This window comes from Trichomycterus rosablanca, chromosome 18, assembly GCF_030014385.1.
Source record: "Trichomycterus rosablanca isolate fTriRos1 chromosome 18, fTriRos1.hap1, whole genome shotgun sequence".
Classification (NCBI taxonomy): domain Eukaryota; kingdom Metazoa; phylum Chordata; class Actinopteri; order Siluriformes; family Trichomycteridae; genus Trichomycterus; species Trichomycterus rosablanca.
The window spans coordinates 23615484-23641992 of NC_086005.1; the positions used below are offsets into that span (position 1 = coordinate 23615484).

Genomic DNA, 26509 nt, shown 5'->3' on the forward strand with positions numbered 1-26509 from the left:
AATCATAGGTTTTACTTCTTAATGACTATGCCAGCTGTCATTTACTTTATCATTAATTTGCTTTGACTCCATTGGCTTAAATGTGATTGACAGAAACATATGACCTTGTTAATCCATTTTAGGTCTTGTTGTGTTACAACACTTACAACCATTCCAAACCACATCCTGTGGAACTCTACTATCAATAATACACTAATTAGACATGCTATCTAGAGCAGTGTAGTTTGGAATGAGCCCACTGCTGTTTTACAAGCCCTACCACCAGGGAGAGTAAACCAGCTCTTTAGTTTAAATTTAGTTCTCGCTCTATTAAGACTTCTCTCACCACCCACTGTTAAGCCCAAATCCCCAAAATACGTACAAGTGTTCATAGACTTTTAAAAAACCAGTGTAGCCCCATAAGTAAAAGCAGGCCAGTTTCCTAATTCTGTCAGATTATGCAAACAAACAGCATAAAAAACTACAAACGTTACATCCTAAATCAATGACTCAAACATCAATAACAGCTGGGTCAATACATTTGAAAGTAATTTTAGTCACATGCTTTTCCTAAAATCACTGGTTTTCATCGAATCCACTGAGTAAATGTAAACACGACTATAAATGAATTCAAACAGATTTTTCTTTTCTTTGTAAAAAGCAACTTAATCCAAATCTTTTGATATGAAAATATGTATTGCAGAAAACAATAGGCTTGCATATTTCCTTGTCACGATTATTGTTTGTGTTCATTGCTCATAGATAGAAATTAAGCTGAGCACTTAGAGTTAAGTCACCATAATTATAAACATTATACAACAATCTCATTTAAAATTTAAAAGCATGTTTTTACACTTGAACTATGTTACAAAGAAAATTTGTAATTTTTAACTCGTCACTTACCTGTGCAGTTTCGTTCTTCTGCATCTAAAGCAAACCCGCTATTACAGCGACATCTGAAACTCCCGATTGTGTTCCGGCATGTTCCGTGAGTACAAATGCTGGGAAACACTTTACATTCGTTGATGTCTGTCAAAGGAAGGATAATGAACCAAATGTTAAAACAAATAAACCATAATCAGGAACCATAATCTAACCACAAGGTTTATAAACAGCACCAACATATCATAAAAATCATAACACATTCAATTAGTCAGTGCTTGTGTTTTATCAAACTATAGATCACTTTATTCCCTCATGATTTGCTTGTAGGAAGATTTAGGCAGCTTTTAGCATTTAATGCTTTCACTTAATCTTGCATCCTGTTCAAATCAGTCTGAAAATGACATTTACCTTTATACACGGGTCTGCCTGTGATCACGTCGCCACGGTTGACAATGCCAGGTCCTCTGGGGCACACTGCTTCATACTCGCGTGTGCCAGGCTCTGGGCATGCGTCACACTCCTTCCCCCAGGCTGAGCCAACCGTGCAGCAGCATGCATCCATCCTGAACTTACCGGGCACTGGCAGGCCACACATGTCCTCGTCGTAGGTCAGGTAGCAGCGCTCTAAACGAATGTCTAAAGAAATAGAAAAGTTTATGATTTTTACAATGGCTGACCCTGCGTTTTGACCCCAGCTTCTAAAACAAGCTGGGATATGCAAAAAAAAATCATTGCACTGTATATGTATATATGACAAATAAAGGCATTCTATTTGATGTACAATTACACTGAAATAGAAATTTCTTTCAGGCAGAGTCAAATGATTGCATATCTTTTTATTCATTCATTCATTTTCAATAGCAGTATGATTTTGGTCAGTATTACGGTGGGTCCAGCGCCACTGGTAAACATTGTTCTCGAAACAAATAAAAAATACCCCCTAGGTATGGTACCAGTCTCTCACAAGGCATCACACGCACTCATTTATTTATCCACTTACACTTTGTAACAATTTAGAGTAGCCACACTAGCTGCAGTATGTTTCTGAAGGTGGAAAGCATTAGCATTGTTTAAATGCCGCAGCCAGTATTGTTGCTTAGCATGCACGTGAGATTCCCAGCCTAAACAATAAACATGAACCAAAATGCAACCAAATGTCAAACAATTAAAGCTGCCAACAATTTACATTATGGTGCTAACATACCAACGCAGCGTAGTCCGCTGGCATCCAGTGTCAGGCCTGCAGGACACTGGCACTTAAATGAGCCTCTTGTGTTCACGCAACGTCCATTGTGACACACGCCAGGAAACAGCTCACACTCATTTACATCTGTTTAAAAATACAAAGAGGTCCAGGTGTCACCGATAAAACTGCAAATTTATACAAAACAATCACATGTATCATAATTACATCCGAGATCAGTGATTTTAGTCAGGGGACTTTTTTAATATTTGGTGAAGTTTTAAAGCTTTCCTCAGTCATGGAGCTGGCAATAAAATATGTTCTTTAAAATAAAGGCTCACTGTGGCCACCTCAGGTTCGGGAAAGGTTGGGGTGGACAAATGGCATTGGCAAGAGAATGTAATCCGCATTAGGTTTTCGACTAGCATTTTAAACAATAAAACCAGCATTTTAATCGTTTTTGCATTGATCTCTGTTTAGCATGGATTTAAAAATAACACCCAAATCACAGCTTGAATTTGTCAGCTGTTGAATTATAAAACTATTAGTTTAGCTTTATAAAAAAATTATTGGTGTTCTCATTAAATTCCAAATAACAATAGTCAAAAACATACTTACCTTCACAAATAGTCCCTCTTGGTCGAGCTAAGCCTCTCAAACAGACAGGATCTGAGAATAAACCCCATTGGTCGCACATTAATAAAGTTAGAACACAAGCGGCGACGGATACAGCAAGGTAACTTTCAAACACCCAAGATTTACTGACAGTTTATCCCGAAAGCAGGCAAATAACATACAACACACTAAACACTCACACAAGTACAACACAGGATGTATTCAATCATTTAATGTTGTTCCTCTCTATGTTTCTGTGTTTAGATTTATAACCTAATGTTCCCATGATTTACACGTAGCCAGTAAATAAATGCTTCCCAACAACCACCAAAATGGGATTGTGGGGGCTAACACATGCTTATTTCAGTGCATGTAAAGCCAGCTGCTACACGTCTGTTGATCATGCAATGAAAAAAAGACTGAACATACTTACCAATGAACGCTTAAAGTACTGTTCTGACTAGATGAGGTTACTAACACACAGTATTGACTAATAAAGCTCATTCTTTATGCAATTTTCCTCCAATTTTCCTTCAGATCTAGTTGTAAATGCAATAGAACCCGATTGCATTTGACTCCTCAATTACTGCTGACACGCTTCCTCCGACATGTGTGCAATAGCAGACTGCTTGTTTTAATCTGCATGAGGCAGGTTCATATGGGAATCCGTATCACATATGAAGAGTCATGCACTAATCTCTATTATCCCCCATCTCGATACACCAGCAGAGATCGTTATTGCAGCAGGTACCCCACTAGCAGGTGAGCCAATCATTGTTTGTATATTCCACTAGGAAAGCAAATTAACTCAAATTCCTTTAACTGATAATGTATAATCATACAAGCATACAAGCATACAGATACTGTATTTACAAATTCTAAATACACTTGTCAAAAATCGTTTGCAGCATTGCATGTGGTTTTCTTTCTAATGTTTTTTTAAAAGGTTTGTGTCAAACTTTGCTCTAAGAAGTGACTGCAAGAATGAAAAACCTCTTTTTATCATCACTCTATATAAACAATACATCAGAAAAATAAAACAAATCAATACAGATGTGAGGAGGAGTACAGATGTTTAGAGGCAACACAGTAAAAACAGCGCTTGCCACAGAGGATGGCTGACATACCAGTCTCACAGGGCTCACAAGGACTTCCCCATGCAGCTCCCAGCGTAGCGCAGCATTCCGACCTCAGGGTGGCCCCGTTAATGTTCACCTCGCAGCGGCCGTCCTGCATGGTCATCCAGCAAGTCGCCTTCAGAGAGTCTAAAAGAAACACAGTTACCACAGCTATGTTTTGTCGCTGGTTTATTATGCATTGATACCACAGAGGTGCACTTTGTTTTCAGAACGTAAGTGATTCTACCCTGTCCATTCAAGAAAAATAACCACCAGGAGCACCGCATAGATGTTTTATGACTGGTAAGGCATTTTTATACTAGAAGAAAAGGGTCACTGCTAGGTCAAGAATGGTGCATCTCAAGCCAAAAATATCCAGCCAAAAGCATCTTGTGGTCATAAATACCCTTTGATGAAGGGCAGTGAGGAATTATACTCTTGAAGCCAGACGTAATCTCATAGCAGGAAAACGCATCTGATTAACCATGTGGAAACAGAATGTGTGTGGAAATCCTTAATCCTGAAACCCTTGATAATTATCTGTATAATATATATATATTACCTGAATTATTATTTTTAAGACTATTCTATAACTAGACACATTCACAATAAAACACAATAAAAGTCCTTATTAAAATGTATCTGACCAAACAATTTCACAATTACTGGCATCTGTCACGAATCCAGCCTCCCTGTGCTCCCAGAGCTCATGTGCATGTGCCACGCCCTTGTCTCCAGTAGCACATAAAGACCTTTCAAAATGTCTAATTAATTGGCATAATATCAGACCACAAAAATGCCTCAAAAAACTGGAAGGTATTTTATTTAAAGTGGAACTTTAAATTAAATGGCATTTTAGGGAGAGATAGAACGAAAACAAAGCTATTTTCCAACAATCAAGGTGAGTTTGATGTAATATAAGAAATCGACTTATGACATCAAAATGGCTTGTATGTCTTTATTTTCCAGTTTTTAAGTAGTAAAGAAGACTTAAAAAAAACTAAGTTTTCCTTATTTAATAAAATTATACTGTATTTAATAAAAGATTAGATTTTAGAGTAAATTTAAATTAATAAACCTCTAAAATTTTATAACATGGATGCTGGATGAAGCTGACTGTATAGTAGAAGTACCTGATAAATAGTTACACATGAGAGGTTACTAAACAAAATGCTGCATGTGGCTCAACTTTTCGGTGTGTGTGTGTGTGTGTGTGTATGTGTGTGTGAGCCCATTTATAAACAATTACCATAGCAAATTAGGCCAGTTGGATCCAGTTTGCTGCCGGGAGAGCATTCGCAGGAGAAAGAGCCAGCATTGTTTACACACACTCCGTTGATGCATGGGCTGCTCTCACATTCATTCAGGTCTGAAATGTAAAACAAGACAGCATTACGCAGTGATTAGTTGAAAAGATCAAGATGTAAAAGCAGAATTTGATTATAGTTTACTGTCTTAATGGTCTTGTCTATTCACATGAGAACATGCTGAACCATGAGTGATACTGTTTACAGTCAGAGTCCTTTCTGTGTGGAATTAAGAAGTTATAGAACTTTCTGCATCACCAATTACTGCTGGTACTACTACCCTTCCCTAGTGGATAGGATGGTATTTTGTTCAAAAATCAGCTCTGCTACTGGCAGGCCGGGCGACTATACAAACAATAATTGGCTCATCTATGAGAGGGACTGCAGGAAGAATTCCTCTGGGGACTGGGGACCTCTGCCTGACGCACAATTCCCTAGCTAGCCAAAAGGGCCAAAGACTAGCACATGCTTCCTACAACACGTGAAACCAGTAGCCACATCTTTAAACATGCCTGTAGATTTTTTAAAAGAGTCTTTACATATACAAAGGACCGTACTACTCGAGCAGACAGTAGAGACTGCTGTTGCTGCAGAGGCAAGGACTAGAATCCCAGACTCTGCCAATTAAATCTGGTGAGCACCTGGCCAAGCAAGGCAGTGGGTTAGCGTATCTGTTCTGCATATCAATGTTAGGTAGTAATGCCTTACTAATAAACCACGTTTTCAGTAAAACTAATTACAATTTTATTACATAATGACTCCTGGCAAGATCATATCTCTATTCTGGAGAGATTCAGTCATCCTCATTATATGGAAAACATCAAAACATTTCATGTTATCTCTAACAATAGAAGCAGATTATTACACCACATTAAAGTAACACAGAACATCTGGCACGTCGTATGTGTTGAGTGGATTTTTTGTAAATGGTGAGGTGGCTCTGAGGCATGGGTGACTCATGATTAAAGACTCAAATACAGATGACTCGAATGGATCTGTTTTTCTTAGCTGTAGTTCTGGGAAGTGTTTTCGCAGACACTTGTAGGTTGGTGATAATTATCTCCAATAAATACACAGCAAGTTTCTAAGTGAAACAGTGTAAGAAACTGAGAGACAAAGAGAACAAAATGATTATAAATAGAATTTAAAAGCAGAACTAATGACGCTATCCAGTGTGGAATGAAATTTATAATCTAACAGTGTAACAGCCTCTAAAACTATTCATGGCTGAAGTCTCAAGCTATTTCTCATTCTCATTCTAAACTCTATACAGCTGTACTATGTCCACACATCAAAACCTGCTTCTGCCGAACAAACATCTTGCAGTCTCCAGCTGTTGACTCTGAGACTAAACCTGAGCTTCAAAGTATCCTATTTATCAGTTTAGAGGGCCTAAAACTTTATTTAGGTTTATTACTTAACAATAAAAAAAATCCAAGACCCAGTGGCCAAAGACGTATATTTTAATGTCAAGCCTAAATACCAAGCTGTTTAAACCTAGAGTCTGAAAGGAAGGCTCAGTACTGGTCCTTCTTCTGGATGAAACAGTTCTCAATTTGTTTCTGTCTAAAGGTTGTAGTGGAAAGGTTAGATTTTATGCTTAGTATAATCTGGATATTAGTATGCTGCTTGTGCATTAAATCCTCATAGTCATATTGTTGCTTGAGTAAGTGTGGCTGGAGTGGGAAGTTCAGAGCTAAGCAACAAGTCATAAGCAGATACGGAACGACAGTGGTTGATACGGAACAACAGAACAGAATGCTTGGTTCCAAAGGCTTACACCCAAGCTTTAGAGGAAGTGATGAATAATCTTTATTTTCTTTAATCATCTGACCTTATTTTTTCATGACAAGGGTGACAAAAAACCCAGTGAATCCAGTGAAGAAAGATAATGAGTGCAGATGATTTTAGGCTGATGTACTGTATGATGTACTATTAAGCTAGTAAAAAGTCCTACAATGTTCTGTGGCATGTGTACAAATGCTAAATAAGCATGGTAGACCAAAGCGAATGTCTGGTGGTGTGTCATGCTGTGGGGACTCTGCATAGTGTGGGTTCATTTGCTGCAAATCTGTGCTTCCAACCAGAAACACACAATGGACAAAAGTGTAGGTGGATATTAACAAACTGAAAAAAATAAGTTTACTCTTCTTATCAATGCCTCGTATCAGTCAGACAGACAGACAATAGATAGATAAATAAATAGACAGCAGCTTACCTTCACATGAATCCAATTCCTGTCTAAATATAAATCCTGATGGACATGTACAGGTGTAGCTACCTGGACTGTTCCGACAAAGACCGTTATCACATATGAGTCGATTTATTAGACACTCATTAACATCTGTAGAGAGCAAATACATTATCAGTAATCATTTATTGATTTATTACAACTATTTATTTTAAGTAGTCGGCCCAACAGCTACTAAAGATGCACTCATCTACTGAAGTTAACATTAAAAATGACTGTTTCTGATTAAATGGCTGTATGTGACACAGTAACATTGACTGTTTTGGCTTTTGCAGTTAAAAATCCAATCCAAACAATTTGACTCTAGAGTCTTTTATATAATTTATATAAACGGAACTCATTCACCTATATCTTTATGGACCTTAAGGCCATCACAGTGGGGGCTGCCGGCCCACATACATACAGTCCCCTGAACTCTAACATTTCTTATCCGTGGATTGATTTGGTTCCTCACCTATACAGGTCTGTCCACTCAGATCAGCTTCATAACCGATGTTGCAAATACAACGGTAGCGTCCCCATAGATTCTCACACACTCCGTTGGAGCAGATATCAGGATCCAGTGCACACTCATTTATGTCTGTGGGTGAAAAAACAGCCCCAATTTATGTTTACACACACTTTACACGTATATGTATTATTGAAACTTAACAGAGAGAACAAGGTGATAGTATCACACTATGTCCTGTAGTTTATACCTGATCCGTCTACTGAATATCCAATCCCGCTTTGACACAGGGCATTGAATTCATCTAAAAAACAAAAAAACAAACCATCATGCTGTTAAATAATTCTGACTGGTCACCTTATTAATATAATTAAATCACATTTCTATCCTGATGACAAAGCCATAACAGGTCACTACATGGTAAACTAAGTATGAACATTTTAATCCTAATTCAGCTGAGCACATAAGGGGTTTTATACAGAACTCCACCACCATTATCAATGTCACTGTCAAACAACTAATTAAGAAATTAAGTCTCTTAGGAAGTAATATGGTTCTATTCATTCAGAACTCTTTCAGACTCTATGCCAGAATCACTGAAGTTAATTTAAAACAGGATAATCAGGTTCATCTGCTACATGAAGCAGGTTTTGCTCCTGAGTTTAGACTCAAACATGAACTGCTTTCCATCTGGATAGCTGGAGAAGGACATAATAAATAAATATTTAAAATGATTCCAAACCCCATTTCCAGAAAAGTGAAGACGAAAGAAAGAATCTTTAATATCTTAATTCTCTTCAACTGTTGAAAGTAAAAAGAAAATATTTTCAATGTTTTCACTGATTTGGAAATCACATTTAGAATGTAATGCCTGCAACACACTCAAAAGAAGTTAGAACAGAGGTGTGTTTACCCCTGTGTTCCATCACTTTTCCTATTAATGAGAGTAGTTTTGCAAGTGGAACTTGTCTCCATTAATGCTGGATTTGAGACTTCAGCTGCTCAACTGTCTGTGGTCGAAGTTGTCTTATTTTCCTCTTCATGCTGCACCATACATTTTTAATAGGAGACAGATCTGGACTGCAGGAAGGCCAGTCAAGCACACTCATTCTGTGTCTAAGCATTCTGCCACGCTTTTTTTGTAGCACGTAAAGGTATCGCCTTGCTGAAATAGTCATGGATCTCCCAGGAAAAGATGTCGTCTTGATGGCAACACATGTGTCTGATGTTGGTTTTTGCACCTTTCACTGATAACAGTCAAAAACAACCAAACTATTGACTCATCTGATCCCAGGATAAGCTTCCACTGTCTTTCAGACCATCTCAGCCGCAGAGAACATTTAACCTGAGGCATTTCTACATAGAATTCTTGTACAGCTTTTTCTTTGTTAAATAGAGCTACATATCTTAATGCAGCGGCGCACTGTGCTAAGTGACAATGATTTTATAAAGTGTTATCAAGCACATGTGGCTATATTCATCACAGTAGCATGACAGTTTCTCATGCAATGCTGTCTGAGGGTTCAAAAACCCCACATATTTAACAGTGGTTTCTGGCTTTGCTCTACACAGCCTGAAATCACTACAGATTCCCTGAATCTTTCCACAATATTATAAACAGTAGATGGTAAAAAAAAGACTAAATTATTTGCAATCTTGCATTGAGAAATTATTTTTTAACTGATTTGAACTGGCAATTCTCTCCTGAAGTTTGGTATAAAGTGGTGAGCTACGACCTGTTATTGCTTGTAAAGGTGGGTCCTCCTTTTATACCCAATCATGATTTACCTGTTACCAATTCACCTTCTTATTGTGGAACACTGTAACTTAAATATTCTATAAACGTTTTTAGTTTTAATTTTTAGAGTGTGTTGCGGGCATCAAATTTTTTATGTATTTATATATACAAAATACTTGTATAGTTTGTATTGCCACAATAAACCTGACACGCCTAACATCACGCTTGATGTTTTGTCAGCTAACTTGTCTGCTAATACCATAAGGATATCAGTTAGATCTACTTTAATCTGAATATTAAAAACTTCTATCTTATTTATCCTAAAACTGGACAAAATAGAATTTCCCTAACTATTACCCTCTAGGGTATCTTTAACTTTACTGAGCAAATTAAGTGAACTGCTCAGCTATCCCAGTTCCCACTAATCTTTTCCAGGCAGTAGAATCTTCCCAAATAAAAAACAGACCCAAAATGACACCATTAAGCAAATCCCATAACACAGTGTGTGTATGTGTTACATTTAACAAGACATTATGGGTTATTTAGAAGGAATTCAAGAGGTACCTGAGTTCAGGACAGGACATGGCTGGCAAGGCTCACCAAAACTGTATTCTGGGCTGGCACAGCAGCATGCTGATTTGGTAACTGCTCCCTGAAAAGGGCGCACACAAACACCCTTTTTAATAGCTCCATAGCAGGTGCTGCGCATGTGTGTGTCTGGTGACGGAATAAAAACAAATTTAGAAATCACAAATAAGGAATGAAGGAAACAGCCCTCCTATATTCAAAAATTTATTACATATCAGTATTGAAATGTAGCCATAAAAATGTCAAATTGGAACAAATCTGACGGTAAAACAGGGACACTGTGTGGAACACGTGTTGCGTTTAAACCTAAGATTACTTATTAAGGCTGAAATCATTTTTCCAGTCCTTCGATTGGCTAAACAGGCACACAAATGAATATGAACAATCTATCTGAGAAATATATGACAGTACTATACACCCTAGTATTCTGGCAATACATAAAGCTTTCCATGTGTTGTGTGGCTTTTGCACTTGATCTCTAAAGAAAATCAAACTGAAGTTGTTAAAACAACAGAAAATGTAAAAAGAAAAAATTTTTGTATGTAAAATAGTGGCATGTTAAGTATGCTTTATGCTGCAGTCAGTTTAACTCGTTGTTTCTTAAGGTAAAAGCAATGTATATGAGCACGTGCAATGTTCAAGTGCAATTAGTGGCCCCTAAAGACTGATGCTTGCTTCCGAACCTTATTTGAAAAGATTGACTACTTACAAGCTTTTAACAAGTATTTAAACATAGTGATGCTACCACGTCATGCTATCCCCCTTGAAAATGTACTTCAACTAAAAGCTTTCCAACAGTCTGACTCAGTCTGTTCTTTCCCGTCTGTTATCAGAATATTTTGTACTTGTAAACATTCTCAGTATCAAATGTCTCAACAAAAAGACAAGAACACTACACATTAATTCCATACCCAGGCATGTGCGTCCATCAGACCCGATGGCTAGTCCTGCCATGCACTCACACTTGTATGAACCCTCAGTGTTTATGCATCGCCCATTTATGCAGATACCTGGAATCAGGCACTCATTGATATCTGTGGAAATGAACATGAAGGTTAAAACAGCAAGAAAAGGTGGGGGAACATGCATAAACAGAAAATGCCATCTGTTATGACTGTATGGTAACCCAGATAACCAGCTCTTATAATGGTGCAGTTGGCTTAATATCCTCTATTAAGAAATTATAGTTTTGGCATGACTTTGTATCAATGTAATTGTTGATGTAGTTGTATTAAAAAGCTGTATGATGAATTTACAACACTTAAATAATTCAGTAGGTTTTACGTTAAACAAAGTTGAAGCCTTTAAATTGTAAATGAAAGGCATCAAGTACATCCTGTGTCAGACTACAGAGTTCACTTTAGGTAAAGTGCTAAACAATACACACCTGTGCAGTAGTGCCCGTTAGAGGCGAGTGTGAAACCATGTTTGCAGACACATTTGAAGCTGCCGTCTTCATTAATGCACATACCATTCAGACACATGTTTGTAATGGAACATTCATCATGATCTATGGGACAAAAACAGTAAACAAAAAAGCAAAAATTAACCTAGCAACTCATTTTCTTGTGAGCAAGGCCCTTGACCCTCTCTGCTATTCTACTGCTATTCTGCAATACTATTCTATCTAACTACAACCCTCTAAGTTTTAAGTAAGAGCAGACAATGACATTCAGGACTTACCCTTGCAGTTTCTTCCATCAGGGGTGAGCTGGAAGCCTGTGTTGCAGATGCACCGAAAGCTGCCCTCGGTGTTTACACATCGGCCATTCCGACACAGCATTCCGTTATTCAAGCATTCGTCAGTGTCTTAAGCATAAAACGCCACAATGTCACTGATTCAGCAAGGAATGGAGGACAACACTAAATATTTACGAAACACACGTTGATAAAGAATAGCTGATCGTGTATACTAACATTGTGTAAGGACGCAAACCTAAACAAATTATAATGTACAGAACAAGTCTCTGGCACCTGATCTACTAAATTATCTTCAGTATTACAAAAAAATATAATTACATAGAATTAATACTGTACTGCAATGCTTAGAAACTTACCATAGCAGGTTTGCTTGCCTGCAGGTCTGTGGTAACCCGTATGACACTTGCAGTAGTACGAGCCAGCCGTGTTAACACAGTCTCCATTTATGCACGGGTCAGAAGCACATTCGTTTATGTCTGCAATGGAACACACAATGTTGCCCTTATACCTGTTTAATTCACATTGATGATGTTTTATTTTGCATTACTATCCACTAGTTTATCACTTTTTGATTGTTCAAAAGATTTTTGCAAGACAGAACTCATAAGTACAGTGCAGGCAGCTTTTGTTTACATCCACTCTTAAAATGTCATCTTAATAATTTAAACATCTAGTAACAATTTAGTAGTAAGCTTTAGTAATAAAATTGCTAGTAGCTTCCCATAAATTACGAATAAAATAATATAAGTACAGTAGTTATAACGCTTGCCAGTATTTAGATAAAAAGAAATTATTCACTTCATAGTTCTTCGAAATTTACTAATGTTTTTTAATTTTGCAGTTATACATAGGAGCAAATTTAATTATAAGCATAAACAAATGCCGTCATGTCTTTCAGACTCCTGGCAACCATATGGAAAAGTTTCTCCAGAACGTCCTCTTCTGTCTTCTGTTTGTGACTTCAGGCTTCATTGTTTAATTACAGCTTACAAATGTCCATCATAGGAATTTAGCTTTTTAAAATTGTGGTTCAGTTTTGGTTCATACCTTTTGGTGATTTGTCTTCCCTTCTGGTCTCAATTTCAAAAAAAGATTTTAGTCAGGACAATTATTTAAAATAAGGGGAAGGTGCCTGCCTGCAGTTATTTTTTTTTTACTTTTTGGGGGGTTTTGTTGAAACATTTAAAGTTTCCTGAGCTTAAAATTCTCTTTAAATGTGTCCTAGTACATTCCCAGCTTTGTTGTCTCCTTTGATGATGTATTTGATGATTTAATGCATCACTAGCATTTGCGGAGAGATATCACTGTATTGGAGGAGGCCTTACGTCCATAATTCTCTTTGAGAATGGTTTTCTTAGGATGATACTGGCAACACAGCCAAATTATCAATTTCTTCAGATTTCACCAAACCATTATGTAATACGTGTACTTTTACAAATATTTGGGTTTTTCTTTGTTTGTTTTAATGCAAAATATTGAAATGACTGCGTTTACATCATAGTCTATGATCTTTTCAAGTTAAACTTCATTGTTAAATTAATTATGCTGGCATGGATCCAAAAGGTATTTGCTATGCAGTTGTAGCTATGTTTGTTTAATTGTTAGATATTAATATTCTTGATTTTGATCTTACTTAACATTTAGGTTCTAAAAACTCCACGCCCTTAGGTGAGTATGCATTACCTGAGCATTCAGCTTGACCGTCCAACTGGTAGCCACTGTTGCACTCACAACGATGACTAGACCTCACTGGGATACAGCGACCATTGAGACACAAGTTGGGATTCAGCAGGCATTTGTTGACTGTCTGATTTAAACTAACTGGAAAAAGAGATTTATAAAAATACACTCAAGTTAAGCTATGTCTACATACAAAATAATAAGTTGACTGTATGTCCAGTAGCATGTAGGCTCTTAACCATGAGCTTGTTGGTCATCCCATTCCTATTCTGCTTACCCACAGGTCCTTGTGGTCTCTGTCCCCTGCCATTTTCACTAACATGAACATGGGGGATTTGGGGAAGCTGAGGATGTGTGTGACCGTTCCCATTTAATGGATACAGCATTTGTCCATCGAGACTGGAATCATGCCCACTGGGCTGCTGAGGAAGTCTTACTCCAACAACGCCAGGATCCACATCTGGATATTCTCCCAGTGCCGTTCCTTCAAAACACATCCTGAGGAATTCATCTAAAAGAAACAAAGATTGATAAAACCTAGAACAGACTGGCTAAATCATCTATCAAACAACCCTTATCTATGTTCAACTTATTTTTAGTCTATAATACAGGAAAATTACAGCTATTATCAGTACTTGTAGTGATAAAATGATTCATTTTATGTGGGCATTTCTACATTCAGTGTGTGTGTACAGTGTGTACATAAGGTGTTGTCTAGTGTCATGGGGTCAAAGGTAAGTTCTGCACTGTATCTGAACAGTACAATACTGTGCCTTTTCATATATTTACTGTCAAACAAAATGGATAGAAACTTACCAGATCTGCGGGTTGGGCACATCTCTGGCACTGTCCCTCGAGCCCAGCAGCGGCCTTTGTCACAACAGCACTGAGCTTTAGTGAGACGTCCAGGCAGCTCCTGAGCACAGCGCCCACCCAACACCGCTGCAAAACAGGAACCTGTGTGCTGGCCTTCAACACAAGTAAACATACACACTTGGGTTTTAGTTACTGGATTTACAACATCTGTGTTTAGGGCTGTTCTGTTGCACTTTCAAAAATGCAATGGCAAAGAAGATAACTGGCTCATATATATATTGTGGCTAATAAGTCAAATGTAAGCTTGGTCGGCACATGCTTTGGCTTTGCTTTAATTTCACTTGCACTATGAGCAAAGCCTATATTAGGAACACAAACAACTGTCACTGCAAATTTCCACCCCTATGGAAGTAAGTTTTCTCACCTCTCAGACAAGAATAAAAAGCTGCTCGGCATCATAATTGCAGGTTAAGGTCCGGTTCCTGAGGATGTATGGTTTTCTGGACTACATTTTACTTAAGCAAAACATTCTCTACTTGTTTTAACAAGCACTAAACAGCCATAAAACTACACTGCACAAAAACAGACATGAAGTGGAAAGTTTAAAAGGCCCGAGATGCTGGCGGATGAGAGTCAAAATACATGTGACACGTGACTGACTATTACAAATTTTTCTACAGCAATAAACAAGCAATGATTGCATGTTTTGATAGTTGATGTAGGATCAGTATTATTGATCTTTCGCACATGTACTTTTATGTGATTTTTTTTTCTGAAATTACTTATTATTCCAGTACTTACACACCATTTTTATATAATAAATATGCTGGTACTTTATTTTTTTTTTATTACAAAAATATGTAGAATAACTAGTATGTTTATATCTACAAATATAATGAAACAGACCTAGGTACCTCTACAGCAGTATTACACTTAATGATGCCCTTTGACACCACTAATCCTCTGTACTCACCAAGACAACGAGTATTATCTGCCGACAACATGAATCCAGATGGACAGACGCACGAGAAACTACCAGCTGAGTTGATGCACTGTCCTCCTTCGCACACATGTGGAACAGTGGAGCACTCGTCCACATCTAGGAAGAGGTGGACATAAAGATTTCTTAATTGTGATGCATTATTCCAAGTATAGACTATTATAGATGAAACTTTGCTGCCCACCTTAAATAAAAGGGTCACTGAAAATCAATACAAAGTTACATTATTAAGCAAATGCTTCCATCCAGAGCAAATTATAAAAGGGCTTTGTGTTTTCACTCGGTCTAGATTAGGCCAGGCTATACTTGTAACTTTTGCTAATGTATGAGAGTCGTTTCCTTTAATTTTCCTCAAATGTTTAAGTCTGGTAAGTAAACATGTGGACAGGTTTTTAACAGAAAGAAAAGTCAATCTTCAACCCAATGGTAATGGCTTCAAAAAATTGATGACTAGCTGAAAATGGTTCCTGGTTAGTTTGTGTTTATACAGGATTTACATCTGGACTTGCCTTCACATTTATTGGTTCCGTTGTTCAGGCGATGGCCAGCAGGACACTTGCATTCATATGAGCCCACTGTATTGATGCAGTTTCCTCCTTGGCATAGACCTGGCATAGCTAGGCATTCATCAACATCTGTACAAAATGAAAATCCAACACTGTACATGTCTTTTTTGTAAAAGTACAATTGTTATGTTGTATTTGAAATAAAAATTGAATTAATAAAATACTAGGCATTCTGAAAGTTAAAATAATTCTCCTATAAAAGTGTTCCTAATGGTTTGGGAGGAATAGCAGAAACTGTCTAGGAAAAGATTTATTACACACATCTTCACTAAAAAAGTCCTAGGTGCGGTTTGTGCTCCAAAGCCCATAGCTAGACCCATAGTGGAGGAAGTCAAACAGTCTAGCAAAAGACTTCTCTGGCCTTTGCTCTTGGAATGCATTAATGTCAAGCTGCTTTAAACAGCGACCCAACTTTTTTATATTTATGTCGTCTAGGGCTCGCTGTTCTTCAAATCCTGGAAAGAGATCAAATACCCCTGTCCCAGGCTTTTTCCATACCCCTGATCATCTCAATTCCAGTATTTAAGTTATAGTAATTACATTTCATGCATTTGACATGTGAGCTATAGGTTAAGAAAATAGGACAAACAATGTTTGTGTCTATCATATATCTTGGCTTTAAAATGCATTCTAAGTCACAATGTCCTGGAAATGTGTTGCCCAGACATGCTGCATCAGTAAATTTTAATTTAAGTCCCGGTCTTCCAGCAAAATTAACTTCATGACAATGCGGAATCTTCAGGTCTTACTCATTACATGGTGTAATTATAAATGATACAACAAGACCCACTACTAAAGTTGTTACCTTCCAAAATGCAGGTGTGTTTGAGACAGGGTTATAATAGTCTAAAATAATGATGTAAAATTTGATAACCAGAAATACTGGTTTATCAAAGTTACTAAAAAACTTTTTATTATTATTAAAGATTATAAATTCAAGCTGAAGAACACTATTCCAATTCTTAATGCACAGGTATAAGAAATGTACAGATTTCACCATCTACAGTTCATGATATTAAGCAGAGATTTTGCAATATTCTCTAAATCTTTTAATAAAAGATCCTTTTAACAACATCCAGAATTCACTAAGTGCAAGTTTATTTGTAAGATTGATTAACACAATAAAACAGTAAAGTTTATTAAAAAATCTATCTAAAATCTACTGCATACAGGTCAAAAAGTCTGTCAAATTGTTTGTCTTATTTACATTTTCCCCACTGTCCATAATTTACAATAGGGTTCGTATTTTTTTAAAGTCAGTCTACTATTAAGCAAAATATTAAGTCATTAAGGGTTTTGGTAGGTGTTTTGACATGTAATTCTTTCATAAATACAAACACAATTTATTTATAATTACAATTTACCATGCACATTACACCACAGATATAAACCACCAAATCAAAATTTTTTTGCTGTTTTGTATTCCCCCCCCCAATTTTTCCCCCTAATCTAGTCGTGTCCAATTACCCTGATTGCGTCCTCTATACTGATTCGACCCTTCACCGCTGACTGAGGACGCCTCTCAACTGACATACGCCCCCTCCGGTACAGTACAGATAGTGCATTTTTCACCTGCACGAGCAGAGTTCATACACTTGACGGACACTGTGTATGGAGGGCCACACCCCCATTAGCATTATTCCTCAGCCATGTGCAGGCGCCATCAGTCAGCCAGCAGGGGCCGCAGTCGCACCAGTTATGAGGACCTATGATCCGACTTTCTTACCCTTTAACCCTGAACAACAGCCAATCGTTGTTCGCCAATCGCCCAGCCCAGTCGGAAAGGCAGAGCTGAGATTTGATACGATGTATTCGAAACCCCAACTTTGGTGCGCTAGCGTACTTTACCGCTGCGCCACCTGAGCGGCTTGCTGTTTTGTATTTAACCCTTTTAAATGTGATGCATGTCAGGCAAAGTTAATCCAGATGGACCAGTAATGCCAGTGTTGGTGTTAAGACTTGGCAATGGAAAAAAGTGTTCTAGTGGCTGCAGAAGAGCATACTATAAATTGTTACAGCATGCAGAGCATTCTTTTGAAAACCAAGCCAAGATGTATATGAGGGATATCAAAAGTCCAGGCTTAGACTGAAAACAAACGTTAAAACCATGACTGATGTATGACTGCAGCTAGTTATGTGGACAGTGGCTTGATAGTTGTTTACTGACATAACCATACATTTTAACAGAGCTCAAAGCACTGAACTACATGTTTCCTTATCTAAACATACTGGCTCTCAGTGGAAGTTTGCTTTTCTAAGATGTTTAGTTAAAACGTTTGTTCAAATTGCATCTGTTGTGATTTTAAAAAATACAAAAAACCCCTTTGGGATTATGTAAATGACTAGAGTAAACCTCAAATATTCCCACCAATACATAACCCATATGATTTAATTCTATTTACAATTGCTATGATGCAAACATCATCTGGTCAGTGGATTTCTATAAGCGTCACATTCAGTTGATAAATGAGGTACTTGGGGGTTGCTAGGTATACAGAGCAACATATGGGCTACAGGCAGTAATTCTGTACCCATGAAATTCATCTGTATGGTAGATGTAACTTCTAAAATAATTGCCAAAAAGTGCTCACTGAGTGTATATTAACATTTTCTAAAAACATGAGATTATGTCAGATCCGTGTAAACTGTGCTGACCTTGGCAGGCTCCAGTACGGATGTTTGGGGTGAATCCTCTGCGACAGGGCTGTGGTTGAGTGGGACATTCTTCACATGAATGACCCCAGGCCTGGCCAACAGTGGCACAGCACAGAGTCTTGGTGCATACAATGCCACTAACCTGGCCCTGGCATATCTTGTTGACGAGCTGGGAGAAACAAGGACCCGTTCTGTAATCTGGAAACAAACATAAGGCTGTTAAAGAAACTAAGCATAAATGCACTGGTATAGAATTGTATGTAGGCAAAATGTACATTTAAAAGAATTTGATACACACTAAGCCTGTTGTGTCTGACAATTTGGCTCCATTCTGAGTAAAATTCTTCTGCATAAAAATGGCACAAAAGCCAGAACACAATGCAAACTGCATTTCTTTGTTAGTTGCAGACTGGGAGGTCTGTGCTAGAAGTGCAACGGTTCATGTTTAAAAAAGCAGGTAATGAAAGCTCATTAAAAATAAATATTTTTTTGGTTTATTTACCAGGGTTATAAACTGTTTTACATATTTCTTTTTGCCTGCCAAAACCAGGTATAAATCTGTAGCTGTCTTGCTGAAAGCAGCTTTTTTCCCCTTCTTCTGCAGAGTGCTGCAGCACTTCACGCATGGGCACTTTGACCAGCCTGTGATGACACTACCCCATACACAGAAGGGCTCGATGCATAGCAAGGAGTGTTGACACACCTCATCACCAGTATTACAATTATCTGCAATTTGAGCCACAGTAGCTCTTCTGCTTGTTCATACCAGGCACCACAGCCTTCATGTCCTTTGGCATCAGTGAGTATTGTCCACCCAACAAACTGTCAGCAGTTTACGGCTTGTTTCCTAGCCTGATAATTAAAAAATCTCTGAACATATCATGCACAATTTTTTATGAACTAGTCATTGCCAGGCATATTTTTAGGAGTGTAGTCATATAGACCATAACAGTGGCCAAAAGCCAGTCTTGCTTCTAATAGGTCTTAGGTAGGGTGCAGACTGCAAATGACCCATGTGTAGCAGGTTAAGAACATCTGCTCTAGAGAAAGACAAATGTTTGTCTTTTAAATAAAAAGCCTTTGCAGCCAGAGAGTCCAAATTCACTACTAGCACCTCTGCATAATCTCTCAAAACTGCTGAGTCCAGATACTTTCATATCTTTAGAATTGCATGGTAAACTAAAGTTTAATTTTTCATTTTTTCATTTAGTTTGCAGTTACTGGATCTACAGATTCTTCTACAATGATAAACATAAAAATGATCAAACACAGTACATAATGAGAAAATGTGTTTAATCAACCTAAACCTGAAAGGAATTGGTGCAGTTTAAGGTCATTCTAAATGGTTTACAAACCTTTTTTTTTCTTTATAATTTTTTATGTAGAAATTGGTTGGGTTTTTAATGTTTTATGGTAAACTGTTATTATGGTCATTTACAGTGTTAAGAGATGAAAGAGAGAAAGTGTGAGAAACACTAACTGTTATTCTCCACTTAACACTCACAGTGAATGTGTGACATGGTCTACAGCTAAGCCAGCGGTGCAAAAAACAGTCTGGTGTTTAAATCAGTGAGTGACTTTAAAAGCATTCCTGCTGTTTGATTACAGGGCTTTGATGACAGACACTGCAAGCGGTCAGAAGTCCTGCCCAACTTTAAAATCATTATTTTTTCTTCCTTGCTAAAACCAGCCTGCTTTTCTTTAAAAGGGTTTGGACAGGTAAAACAGACGTGCCTTATATATGAAGTGATAGACTTGTCTGGGCAGGATAGGATAGGCTTACTGCTATAGAGGGAGCTTCTGTCTGGTTTGGTGCTCTAACGTTTTCACTTGCATTATGGAGCCATTTTGGTTTCCCACTGTCTCTAGCATTGTAAAATTCAACACTGCTCAGAACACCAACATCTGCACCCACTCACACAGGCTTCTGATGTCTTTCCCAGATGTACACACCATGCACTGGACAGGTGAACATAAATATTACTTTTACAAGTTGACTTGTTCATTTACTGGTGAGGAAGTCACTACACCTGTGAATCCAGTTCTTACTACAAAAATATAAGTTAATTTATTGTTCTTATAAATGTGCAGCACTACACACGTCTGCACATTTGTATGCAAAATTACTGTTAAACACATTGGTGAGATGGACGAAATGTAATGCCATTCCTGCTGGAATTTGGACTAAAGTGTATTTAAACTTACATCAGACTTGGCATAAGATTTGACTATATAAACAAGGTAAATAAGCTGTAATTAATATTGCAAACCTTCGGTACACTGCATAACAAAAATATTTACAAAATGTAAGATGCCATGCTATTAATTAGAAGCTGCTGAAACATAAAACATAATACAGTAGATAATACTGTTTACAGTCGAACAAGCCAAGCTTTCCATTGCCCTGTGCAGTAGCAGACCTGTTTTACATCTAAGCTTAAATACAAATTTCCTCAGGATAAGCCAACCCTTTGGTTTTTCTTCCCGACCTTGGCAGCAGACTATTGTTCCATGTACTGTTTATAAAGTGCAGTCACAAGCAAGGAACTACATGGATACTGCCACAAAGGAACATTTCCACATCACTGAATAATACAAGTGGCATTGATTTTAATTCAGCTTATTTTCAGAAATCACATAATAGTTGTAAGTCTGAAATGTGAGTCTTTTTTGTAGTAGTATTCTGTATGTTGAGAATGCTCTATTTATCTACACTGGTTAACTTATTAATTAACATTATCACAGTACAAGATGTACAAACCATAATAAATAAAATATGTATAAACCATTATGTAAAAAGCTATTATTAGCCTGTATAGGATAATCTAGGGCAGAAGGAATGCCTTTATTTGTCATATATATGTTTTTGATATGAATGAGATCTTCCATAACACTAAAATATCTACAGTAAAATATATAAATATTGCAATTATACGACAGGAATGGCCCACTAAATAAAAATATGCAAATCAGCTTAGTGTTTATTAATTGGCACTCTGGCTTACCTCTTTCACACTGTGGGCCAGTAAATCCATACACACATGAGCACCGATTGGGCCCAATGCAGCGCCCTCCATTCTGACACTTCTTCTCACACACAGCTGTGACAAATCAACAAACATCTTATACTTGTGCAGAGACTTTTAAATGTATATAAGTATAAGGGTCATATACAAATAACTGATACACAATTGTACCTTTTGACAAGCCATGGAAACTGAGCATGTTATGGCAATTGGTCAGGACCTTGTTATTAAGAGCTAAAGTCATAATTTAGTATTTTTGGTAAAAAAAATGACCAAGTGAAGTGACTGAAAATAGAGCCACCTACAGTTTCCATTCTTCCACCTTTCCAAAAATATGTAACGTACACTAGACTTGTACATCCCATCTATTGCCACAAAGGTGAAAGCACTAAAGATATTATCTATCAGATAGATACTCCAGGATTCCTCCAGGATCAAGAAAGTATCTGTCTGTCTGTCCGTCTATCTATCTATCTAAACCATTCAGTTAAAAGCTAGGAATTTATTAGATTCATTAGATACCAAATGTTAAACACATTTCCACTGATCTAGAGTTCAATTGAATTTGTCTGCCAAGACAAGGTTTCACATTTTTCAGTCTTTGTGAGTGTCCTCCAGGTACTTTAATTTTCATCCACCTCCCAACATATTCATAAAGTTAACTGGCTGCTCTATATTGCCCCTTGGTGTGACTGAGTGTGATAAATTGCAATGGGTTTCCATTCTGTCCAGGGTGTATATGGGTGATGCAGACCACAAACTCAACCTGAAATATTTTAGACTTTTTATGGATTTTTAAACTGCCAAAGGGAAAGCAGATCCACAAACTCTCTTATGCTGTTTAGTGTAAAAGCATATAGTATATACATTGAAATGGAAAATGTCAAATCTGATTTAACAACGTACCCCAGAGTCAACTGTGGGACATGTTTTACACATAAATGATCCAATGCTTTACACCAAAACTGACTCTGGAAAATACGTAAAATCTGACTTAACATTGTACACCAGTATCAGCAGTGGGCAATTTATAATTAACAGAGCTAATGTACTATAGTGATTATGTACAAAATCCTTATACACTGTAAGGCCAAAATTATTCTTCTGAATATTACACATGGTTTTTGAATAGAGGGTCAAAAAAGCTTATGGTCAGGTGTCCATGTACTTTTGGCCATATAGTGTACATTCTGGATTCTATAGGGTACATTTGTGTGGCTGATTATGTACTCACGCTGTCCGCAGAAGGTCCCTGTGAAACCCTTTTGGCACTGGCAGTGATTCCCCTCACACACCCCTCCGTTCATACACTTGATGCTACACTGTTGGGCTGCGACAGAGAAAGAAGAAATGCTGTGAACCCGAAGCCCTCAATAATGATATTTTAAAGGGGAACTGTGGTATGAGTGTTTACATAATTTGCATTATGACACATGGGAGATTTTAATATTATTTATTATATATTTTATATGATTTGTTGTTATGTCAGCTAGATGTTTTAAGCTGTTTGAAGGTTTTTCAGGAACAATCACTTCAGTCTCATTATGCAAAGAAAACACTGCTGTCATTACAAAGATTATGAAAGTATTAGGTAAGTCTGGATAACAGGATAAAAGAGTTTACCTTGTAACCACTAAAGCCAATTTGAACCACATGTACCTTTCAACTGAACTGTGAAAATTGATTGGGTGTAAATGAGCAGAACGTACATGATCTGGAGGCACAGGATGAAGCGATTTGACCTGTTGGACATGTGCACATGTTTGGCCTGGAACAGAACCCATCACCGCAGCTGTTACGGCATATGGCTGTCGTAGGAAGAAAAAGTGACAATATTAATACAATAAACATTATATAATTAACTACTAGTGGGAGATGAAACTAAAACAAAATGCAAGCTGACTTAAACATTCTCAGAATGTAACTTTGTAGTGTAATTACGTCTTCTGATCCAGTCTTGACTTTTCTGTAACATTTAATTCTCGAGCACATTGATACAATCATGTAAAGTAATTTTCTTCTTTTCAATGTTGTCTGTTTTTGCCAATCTGTCACACTAACTGATTTTGATTGATGAAGTTAAACATCATACTTAGGAACTTGAGTGAAACACACTTTATTCAAATTATATTAATGGCATGATGTCCATGTGACTTGTTATATCGCCTTTAGTGGAAATAACTCCAACTAACCCCTTTAATGATTTAATGTTTATCTTTTACATTATTGTGAATGCCAAATTTAGAATATATAATTTAAAACGTTCATTAAAAATCTTTTATTAAATTTATTGCTGCTTAACCTGCTGCATTCATAGAAATTGTACACCTTCACAAAGGTGATGCTCAAATTTGATACACCAACGTTGATGTAAAATTCTTGTTTTATTTTCTTACACACTGACAAGCACCTACAGGAAAGGGTGAGACCTAGCCATGTAATTACCTAATTGTAAATACATTATGGTCAAAAGATGACCGAGTCTGTCATGTTCCCCTGACCACCTTAGACTTAAATTTACTGTTTGCAACATCTGGTATATTACTTACGTACTATACACTGGTTGCCCCCAGGCAAAGTCTTCCAGCCTGGACAGCAGTAGGAATGCAAACGAGATCCACACACATTTGGCCTGTAGAAGAATGTTGAAAGTCTGTCTTAATATCTTTCCTAGAAGTCCACTCTAAAACCAAAAACTGTCAACAAAAATCTATTCTCTACACTTCGTAAACATGTGTAGCTCCCAACACATGCATAGGTAATACCAAAATAAATATTATCCCCCAGCTCCTAATCTATTTGTTTCCAATTCCACAGATTGTCATATCTCAGCTACTTGCACCACCCCTGCCCTGACAGAAAAAAGCCACAGACTATCACACGCCCCCTTTGACGTGTGCAGTTGCCAGCTGCTTCTTTTCACCTGCCAGAGCTGGTCTCACACTTGTTAAAAAAAAAGGAAGAAAATGCAATTTTAAAAGTGTTTAATTTTCTAGAAATGTCAGTAAGGTAAAAAAAAATAATCAAATTTTCGAAAAGTACACATACACTGCAGTATATATTAATTACATTTAGTGTTAGTTTTTCAAAGCATGAGATCATGCCAAAGAGGACAAATTCTCTCACTTAACATGCAAACACAGACCAAAAACAGAGCAAAGAGTTTCCTAAGCAAAAATAACTTGACAAATAAACACTGACAAGCAATCTTGCATGTAAAAACAATGAAAGCCTGAAAATGCAAAACATTAACATTGTAAAACTATTTCAAGATGAAATGGAAAAATGTTTTGAAGTCAGTGTCTCTTCTAGATAATAGCTCTTCAAACAAATAATTCAAAGTGAAGCCAAACGTGGCAGATAAGCAATTTTAATTCAATTCAGATTTTGTTTTCTGTAAGCAGAGCGGGACAGCAACTTATCGTTCCTCCTTTTACATTTACATTTTCTGCATTAAGCTGATGCTTTTATCCAAGCTGACTAACAATCATGACTGAATACAATTCAAGCAGTTGAAAGTTAAGAGCCTTGCTCATGTGCCTAACAGTAGCAACATGGTGGTGATGGGACTCGAACCGGCAACCTTCTAAATACTTAACTGCTGAGCTACCACTGCTCTGTAAAAATTACTTATTTTGACTTTACATTTGTGGCATTTATCAGACGCTTTTATACAATTATGACAGTACAATTTCAGCAACTGAGGGTTATGGGCCTTGGACTAGTAAGTAGAAGGTCGCTGGTTCAAACCCCACCACTGGCAGGTTGCCGCTGTTGGGTCCTTGAGCAAGGCCCTTAACAATCAATTGTTTAGACTGTATACTGTTAGTCGCTTTGGATAAAAGCTCATGCTAAATGCCAAAAACGTAAATGTTACCTCCAGGTACTCCAGGTTTTTATATTGGGATTCCCACTAGGTGCAAGTGTTCCAAATTCCCCCTACATGTCAATGACTTAAGTGGGTAAGTAAAGTGAATGTGTGTCACCCTGGGATGGATTATAAACCAGTCCAGGGTGTGTTCCCACTTTGCACCCAATGTTTGAAGAACTCAATGTAACCCTAACCTTAATGTCTATCTGTCTATTGGGATTTTAAGGCATGTTTTACACACTTTGGTTAAATTAATGACAGAAACGATAGTTACTCGTTACACAAGATTCATCAGTTCACAAGTTTGACAAACACAAGTTTGTCATGGACAATTCTGTGTCTCCAATTCACCTCACTTGCGCATCTTTGGACTGTGGGAGGAAACCGGAGCTCCCGGAGGAAACCCACGCAGACACGGGGAGAACATGCAAACTCCACACAAAAAGGACCCGGACCGCTCCACCTGGGGATCGATCCCATTGTGAGGCAACAGTGAGGCAACAGTGAACTTAATGAACTGGTCAGTAAAAAATAAATGAATTATTCCAGAATACTAATATCTCACAATAACTCTATGCTGTTGTTGACGAATTGACCTACCTCAGACTGTTCACTATCCAAACAGAAGAAAAGTCGTACTCTGCAGGTGTGTATATGTATTAGTATGTGATTTGGGACACAGCCACTAGAACGTAAATGCACTCACCCCTGCAGTGACTCCTGTTTACCACGTCTCCTCACTCTGCTCCCCACCTGAACCGGCAGGCTTCTCCCGGGCATCTGTCCTGAAGAGTTCATCACCAAAACCCCCAGCAGAACCACAAAACCCGCTAAACACCACCAACTGCTCTTATAACACATCATAAAACTGCATAAAGTTCTCGTAACACCTTCACAGAGATATTATAATATTCCAAACAGAGAGAGTTGTCTGAGGTAAAGTCCTGTCAGCTACAAACAGTCCATCTTCTCCTTCAGACGGTTTTGCGCTTTTCTGGAACGGAGAAACCCAGAAAACAGATAGGCTGCATATCCCGGGGATGAGGTATTTTCAGGTTTGGAGAATGTTTAGAGAAAGTCTG

At 37.6% G+C, this 26509-nt stretch overlaps 1 protein-coding gene across 1 annotated transcript in view; it reads right to left on the reverse strand.

The window, feature by feature from the left end:
* The window catches only part of LOC134332120 (fibrillin-2), a 56121-nt gene extending 29830 nt beyond the window's left edge, over positions 1–26291 (reverse strand). The window contains exons 1-25 of the mRNA XM_063013596.1: positions 26134–26291; positions 24106–24188; positions 23266–23364; positions 22791–22886; positions 21536–21631; positions 18531–18728; positions 15819–15944; positions 15283–15408; positions 14310–14462; positions 13771–14004; positions 13497–13634; positions 12170–12289; positions 11796–11921; positions 11500–11622; positions 11024–11146; positions 10089–10241; positions 8037–8090; positions 7793–7918; positions 7306–7431; positions 5030–5149; positions 3790–3927; positions 2666–2716; positions 2069–2194; positions 1273–1500; positions 883–1008 (exon numbers count right to left, since the gene is read on the reverse strand). Coding sequence (XP_062869666.1) covers positions 883–1008; positions 1273–1500; positions 2069–2194; positions 2666–2716; positions 3790–3927; positions 5030–5149; positions 7306–7431; positions 7793–7918; positions 8037–8090; positions 10089–10241; positions 11024–11146; positions 11500–11622; positions 11796–11921; positions 12170–12289; positions 13497–13634; positions 13771–14004; positions 14310–14462; positions 15283–15408; positions 15819–15944; positions 18531–18728; positions 21536–21631; positions 22791–22886; positions 23266–23364; positions 24106–24188; positions 26134–26291 — 3247 coding nt within the window. The remainder of the gene's footprint in view (positions 1–882; positions 1009–1272; positions 1501–2068; positions 2195–2665; positions 2717–3789; positions 3928–5029; positions 5150–7305; positions 7432–7792; positions 7919–8036; positions 8091–10088; positions 10242–11023; positions 11147–11499; positions 11623–11795; positions 11922–12169; positions 12290–13496; positions 13635–13770; positions 14005–14309; positions 14463–15282; positions 15409–15818; positions 15945–18530; positions 18729–21535; positions 21632–22790; positions 22887–23265; positions 23365–24105; positions 24189–26133) is intronic.
* Positions 26292–26509: the final 218 nt, after the last annotated feature.